The 7,639-nt window shown below is 52.0% G+C and overlaps 1 protein-coding gene across 1 annotated transcript in view; it reads right to left on the reverse strand.

The window, feature by feature from the left end:
- LOC106817830 (salicylate carboxymethyltransferase-like) overlaps positions 1-7,237 on the reverse strand; it is a 19,144-nt gene extending 11,907 nt beyond the window's left edge. The window contains exon 1 of the mRNA XM_014822534.1: positions 7,031-7,237. Coding sequence (XP_014678020.1) covers positions 7,031-7,151 — 121 coding nt within the window. The 5' untranslated portion in view covers positions 7,152-7,237. The remainder of the gene's footprint in view (positions 1-7,030) is intronic.
- Positions 7,238-7,639: the final 402 nt, after the last annotated feature.

Consider the following 7,639-nt stretch of genomic DNA (forward strand, 5'->3'; position numbering starts at 1 on the left):
GCCACGTCGCAAGTACAGCGCACGGTGCAGCGCGGTAATACGCGTGCCCACACGCAGAATACACGCATGGTACACGCAGTACACGACCTACACGCACTACACGCGCGTGTACACCGCACCATTACACGCGGTGTACACGCACTTACACGCACGTACACGCGGGGGCACGTCACGTACAAGCGGGACACCCACGACGGCCGCAGCCAAACCCCCGATTGTTGCACGCAGGTAAACGCCACGTACAGCACTACACGCACGTACACGCGGGCTACACGCACGAACACGCAGGTACACGCATCGCCACACGCGGGTACACGCACGATGCCACGCCGGCGTACACGCACAACACGCACGTACACTCACGTTGCACGCCTACACACACGTACACGTCGTACACGCACTAACACGCACGTTACACCGGTACACGCCCACGTGCACGCACTGCACCGGGTACACGCACGTACACGCGTGGGTACACGCCACCCTACACGCAGGTACACGACACTACACGCAGATACACCGGTACACGCACTCTCGTACACGCGGGTACACGCACTCACGCCTCCGAGACACGCTACGTTACCCTCGTTCCTTTCTTTCCCATTTCTTATTTAGATTTTAAAATAGAAAACGTCTCAGAAACCCATTTCCCATTTCCACTTATTTAGACTTGTTAAATTATGAAATAGGTCAGAGCAACCCATTTCCTTATTTCAACGTCAAATAGGGAAAAACTAACGTTACTTGTACCTGATTGTTGGCCACTCGTTCAAACCCTTCTACGCGAACACTCGCCATTCACCAGATATACACTATAACCACGGGCAGAGCTGAACCGCTTGGCCCCCTGTGCGCGAAAACCACAACCACGTACTGCGTGGCTTAATAATTATGCTCAGCGCTAGCACGAATTCATCAAGTTATGAGCGTTTTAAATTCTAACATGCGTAATGCGTGCTGCGTAAAGTGTAACACTAGCCCTCGCTATGCCAATCCTAACCGGATTACGTTTAGTGCGTTATACATGTGCTGTTTAAACTTGCTGTATATGAGAATTGATTCAAGCACGTATTCGCTTTCTCTGTCTTCCGCGCGATGCGTTATATACGTCGATATATATAATCAATTGGTCACAATAAACACTCGCCTACGCGCGCGCGCACGCACACACGCGCGGACGTGGCACGGATGCACGCACGCGCGCGCGCACACACGCGCGGACAGGTGCACTAATGCACGCACGTGCGCACGCACACTCGCAAACGCACGCACGCACGCACGCGCGCACGCTCCTACACCCCCACAAACACGCATGCGAACGCCCACGCACGATGCATCGTGATGAACTCTTACTATATGCTTCAATAGGCACACTTACAGTACAGCTATCAGTTACAAAAGTGCATGCAGCGTGGCAGATCGGAAGTACTCTGTCCCTCTCTCTCTCTCCTCCCTCCTCTGCTCCTTCGCTCCGCCGCCAGCTTGCTGCCTCGCCGGTAGCCTCCGGCGAGCGAAAGCGGATAAGCACATCACTGGAAGCGTTCTCAATCAAAAAAAAAATGTAAATAATATTCTTATTTCTGTAAATGTATTTTTCTACCAGTTCTTAATGTTTCTCACTCTATTCTTGTGCCTATTATTTCGCTTACATATATCCGTTAATATGTCCGGTCAAAATGCTCATCTCAAACACAACAAGTACACCGACGCATCGACCCTGAGCTTGCACAAACCAATCATTTGATAGTTCAACGTTGCGCGCCCTGCCGGCGTACGGAGCGCCTATAGGTCTAGAGGCTTCATAATATTACCGAGCTCTTCATCATACCGATAGCATCCAACAACGAGCTGCGGACAGTGCTTCTGGTAATGACGTCGAAGCATCCCAGCGTTTGTAGTCGCTGTAGCAGCCGGCTCCCTTCCGACCGCTACCGGCATGTGCTGCTCGACCTCATGTCGTCGTTGCACAACAAGAAGAGCGATGACTTTGGCGGCTCCAGGCGTATCCGTACGTCAACGTTGATCGAGCGTGTTTTGGAATGGCCCGCCTAGTGTGCAGCCGCGCCGACGCAACCAACGATAACGCGCGAGGGTCGAGCGACCATTCTACACGAGATGCTTGAATCTATGCCTTGTGAATTTATGAAGGGGGAGGAGGTGAAGCGGCGGCTGGTTAACAAATCGTAGCCGCGGAGGAAATTATCAAGATGTGACCCCGAAGCACCTGCTCTCCAAGCGCACACGCTAGCCACACGCGCACGCCGTCTGGCTATAAGCCTGACGCACAGTCCATTCGACTACTAGCCGCGTGCTGAGTGTCAACGTTAATCAAAACTCGTAAATAACTCTTTTTTACCGGCAGATTCAAACACCATAGCTATAGCATCATCCGAGTTACGACTCACTCGTCGGCGCGCGATGCCCTCTCGTGCCCTCATTCGCCATTAAATATTTACGCACTGTAACAATGCCAACAGCGTGCGATAAGCGATAAATAGTCGCTTCTGGCCCTATATCTCCTATATCCGTTGACCGCTTGCAATGTTAATTACTTTGAACCTTCTTCCTCATGAACATCGTGTTCCTACTACTAGTTAGGAGAGCTATTTAACTTGTTGCTACCTGTTGCAACTTTGACATCTTCTTGAATTCAAATGGCCGCCGCCGCGATGCTTCGATTTGTGGCAATTACAATTTGTTGAATCTCGTGCCCTTAGAGTGTCATGAATACCCTCTTTTTTAGGTTTCGAAAAGCAGGGAGTCCATTTTGGAGTTATCTTTTAGATATGGGTGCAATTTCAAGCGTCAAAAATGACTCAACGCTCAAAATAAGCACACTTAATGTAAATTCACGATTCAGTAGATAGCTATATATAGGCTGACAACTGACCGACTTGAACATTACAAGACCAAATATGCTAGAAACACTCACCACACACCGATGGTCATTGCGCAGAGTTCACCAGCATACCTAGCCTGCATCATTCGAGACAAGAAACATTGAGTGGATGCCAGCACGATTCCCCGAGTACCAAGAACACAGCATTTCTCTCAGCAACTTCATAGCCTATCAGGCTATACAGCTGCCAGCCACAACACGAGACCTTCCAAGCTTGAATCCACCTCTGATTCCAATGAAAGCTGCGGTCCGCAGAAGAGTCACCAAGCTTCAAATCCGCCCTTCGCAGCTTCAGTCTTCAGTTCCGAGCAGCTGAACGGCCAGCCGCTGTCGCAATTCCATGAGTTGAGTGACAAGCGCTGTGCGAGTGGCGCCTGCTTTCTAATGCGCAGCAAAACCGCGACTAGGCGCTGGCTCTGCCCATAGCCCCTAAGACACTTATTCGGTGTTTGGACCATCGAATCGATTTCACCACCGCGTTCACCCCAGCACCGTTGCCCTGAACGCTCCTGTATCTCCGAGACGACTCTCAAGAACTTTCGTATGCAGTACACCAACCTCTCTGCTTGATCTCCAACTATATCAGAACTGTCATGCCTCCCCAGTCCAATGGAAAGACCCCTCCAGCCGCGGACCATTTATACTACACCTCGGGCCTATCGATGCGACACTACCTCATGTTTCCTGGCCTGTAATTTAGCCGTAACACTGATGAAGCCACTCTGGCGTGACTTCTCTATGACGCCAGCGGTTTGCGCTGCCGACTGACACCTTTATACATCACCGAGGAAGACCTGAACACCACAAGGCTCTACGCATACCGCTCTCATCATCCGCCGTGTTGCTTGCCAGCAGATTCTAACTCACAATTGTCCCAAGATCCATACCCTAGAAGCTGAGTAGTCGTCACTTACCTGTGAGACAGGCCAGAATAACACTCCCAACTGCGAGGTCTTAGGCGGTCGACGTCTCATCAAGCCGACCACTGCTCAGCGCTCAGTGTTTCCTAGCCGTGTCCGACGACGGACTATGGTGAGCTTTCTCCTCCAGCAGCACCTGTCTCAACGGCAATGCCCTGCCGTATTGTCTTCCGCCCAGCAGGTCACCACAACTTATGCCTGCTACATGAGCTGTATGTCTTCGACAGCATGAGCCACCTTCGCCCAGCGTGCCCCGGTGAGGACGCCTACTAGGAGGCCACATGTCTGTCCCCATTCTTGATGCGACCGCAGTTCAGCGCATCAGTTCGCTGGCGAACCAGACATATATCACAGCCGAGGAGGGGTCCTGGATATGAAGCGACATATCACGAGCGTCCAGCAATGTGGCTGTTGGTTGTTCATACCCAGCTTTTTTTTCTTTTCATGAGTGCCCACCTCGACATTCGCCATGAAGATATGTACAGTGAACTGGGGATGAGGAGAACCACGGGATCGATGGATTATGAAGGAGAAGAACAGACGCACAAGCCAGAAGGAAGGAGAAGAACTGGAAGGAGCGCCCATCGGCAGAAGATCGAGGCCAGAGCGCTGGAGAAAGGAGTTACACTCACCCCCGCTGCAACGAGCAGCATCCAGCTACTCTAATAACATCCTGCAATGGCCCCCAAGTGGCGCCACGATCACGTGATATGTTCCAGGATGCACCTGACTACGGGAGATGAGCAAAGCAAGCAGTTTTCCGCTTCACTAATCAGTATGCACTGCCACAAAACCATACAAGCAAAATGGTCCAGATCAAATCGGAGGCCACATCAAAGAAGGCCAGTCACTTCAAGGGCAGACGCACTCTACGACAAGCAGACACTGATTTCAGTCGGCTGCTTGTCTTGGGCAGCCCACGCTCGAGCCTTCGATCTATCCAAGCATCCTTTCCCAGTCTTGAACTCGAGTCCGAGTTCCCAACATCCGCCTGAGGATGAGTGATGATGTTTGAGCAGGGCCAAACAATGGTTCGTGCCTGCGTCAAAGTGTCCGTGTTTCATGTCAAAGGCACTCTACCTCTCCACGACACGTCCGGTGCACGGCAGCTGTCTACCCGATTGTGTGGCCAGTCGCCTGGGACCGACAGGAAATCTGGCTGCCACACCTTTGGTGCTCGACTGGCCCACTACCCCCCCCCCCTAGAGTCTCAAAGCGAAAATCAGTCCTGTCAGACAGCTTTTATGTCACAAGAAGCTCTTAGCGTCCAAAGGAGCGCACTGAGCAACGCATGAGAAGAGGAAGAGCACAGAAGTGCGGGTGACCTCAAACCACCAACTCCCTTCCATTGCCGACAAGCTCTATTCTTCACAATCCCACAAAACAAGTACAGTCTGCTCATACAACATCCTATGCGCTACTCTCCCTTCCTCACAATCACATCCAGCCTGTCAACAAGCTGGACTTTCTGCACCCATGCCTGCAGACACACACTCTCTCAGCTACCTGAAGCCCACAGCAGCAGAATGAATGCCAACCAATCCGCATCCTCCCAGTTGTCATGACACAACGTCTTACGTCCTCCTGTGTACATAGAAGAATCAAGGATGCGGTCATGCAACATTCAAATGAAATGGAATGCGTACAATTGTCCTGCGATATCAACAAAACTATGTTTGACGGTAGCCAAGAAACCCCCCCCTCCGTGAAATCCCCGCCTATCGTCAGCTTGTGTTCGGATGAGATGGCGACTCAATCTCCATCAGGCTTTTCGCATAATCGGCTTCTGTCTAACTGCCGCTGCCTCCGTCGTCGTCGGCAGCAGTCACGACATCGTCTTTTTTTTTCATCCGACGGCTGCTGCTGCTGCCAGTCGTCGCTGCGCGGTGAGCGCGAAAACGCGGTGCACGCACGCACGCGCGCGGGCGACGTGTGTCAGCCGTGATGTGCGAATAACCGAATAACCGCGGGTTGTCGTCGGTTTATAATCGGCCGACGTTCGCTGCGACGCAGACGACCGCTGGAACTAATAAGCAATTTTGGCGGGTGCGTGCCACGCCACCTATCGCCGCGCGTAGACAACACACGAGATGATGGCAACCGCGTTGGTTCTGCCGTACAGGGTAACAACCAGTGAGTTTAACGTGGGAGGAACGTAGCAGTGAACGATGCGGACGTATTGGGAATTAGACCCGCTGGATAATGGAGTTAGAACTTTAGATGGACTTAACTGGAGATGGAACTAGTAACTTAGTAGAAATAAAGCGAATAGTAAATACATAGAAGAGCGGAGCGCGCGCTAGCGTTCGAATTCAGCCCCCCCCCCCCTGTCATTGAAACGCCCTCTATATGACCGTGGAGTATTGAACCTGCTGGTGCGTAAGAGAGTATACCTAGGAGCTATGACGGGTGTGGCAGGGCATACATCCTCTTTATAACAAAAATACGGCAGTCAATGGCGACCGACGACGCAGCGCCATTCGCCCATATATTAGCATAGCTGGGAATCCTGGAGCGATGCCGCGAGCGAAGTGACGCATGTAGATCAGATTTTACCATGCACACGTGCTGTCAGCCTGCCCGGCTCCAGTTTGAACGTATAAGAACGACCGAGGAATATTATCTTGGCAGTCAACGGCAACCGACGTCGCAGCGCTATTTGCCCATACATTAGCAAAGCTGGGAATCGTGGCGCGATGCTACGAGCGAGGTGAAGCATGTAGATCAGATCAAAATGCGAACGCCCACGCACGATGCATCGTTGAAACCTTATATAGGTTAATAGCACAGCTACAGTACAGCTAGAGTTACAAAAGTGCAGAGGCGTGGCAGATCGGGAGTACTCTGCTCCCTGCTCTCTCTCCTCCCTCCTCTGCTCCCTTCGCTCCGCCGCAGCCTGTCTGCCTGCCGTAGCCTGCGGCGGAGCGAAGGTCTTATAGCACAGGCACTTGGAACGCCTCAATAAAAAAAAGGTAAATAAACACGAAATGTATTTACTACCAAAGTTTCTCTACTCTATTTCTCGCCTATTATTGTCGCTAATTACCCGTAAATGCCGGTCAAATGCTCATCTGCAACACATAAGTACACCGCACGCACGCCCGGCCTAGCTGTGCACAAACAACATGAATAGTTCACGTTGCGGCGCCTGCGGCGGAGCGGAGGGCTATAGTTCTAGAGCTATCATAATATACCGAGCTCTTCATCATACCGATAGCATCCAGACAGAGCTGGGAAGCTTGCTGAATGACGTCGAAGCATCCCAGCGTGTAGTCGCTGTAGCAGCCGGCTCCCTCCGGACCGTACGGCAGGTGGCTGTGCGGAGCCGTCATGTTCGTTGTTGCACACGAAGAAGAGGAGACTTTGGGAGTCGTACGTACGTCAACGTTGACGGAGCCGGTTGTTTAGAATGGCCGCCTAGTGCAGCGCGCGACGCAACCAACCGATAACGCGCGAGGGTCGAGCGACCATTCGTACACGAGATAGCTTGAATTTATGGCCGTGAATTTATGAAGGGGGGAGGAGGGGAAGGGGGATGGGTTAACAATCGTGCGCGAGAAATATCAAGATGTGACCCCGAAGTCACCGCTCCCAGCGCACGGTAGCACACGCAGCACGCGTGGTATAGCGTGACGCAGCCAGTCGATCGATATAGCCGGTGGTCTCACGTTAAATCAAACTCGTAAAACTCTTTACGGAGGATCAAGACGGTAGTATAGCATCATCCAGTGTACGACTGCACTCGTCCGCGCGATGCCCCGTGGCCGTCATCGCCATTAATATTTACACGTAAAATGCCAATCGAGGCGTGATAAGCGAT

This window comes from Priapulus caudatus, unplaced genomic scaffold (genome assembly GCF_000485595.1).
Source record: "Priapulus caudatus unplaced genomic scaffold, Priapulus_caudatus-5.0.1 Scaffold1884, whole genome shotgun sequence".
Lineage (NCBI taxonomy): Eukaryota > Metazoa > Priapulida > Priapulimorpha > Priapulimorphida > Priapulidae > Priapulus > Priapulus caudatus.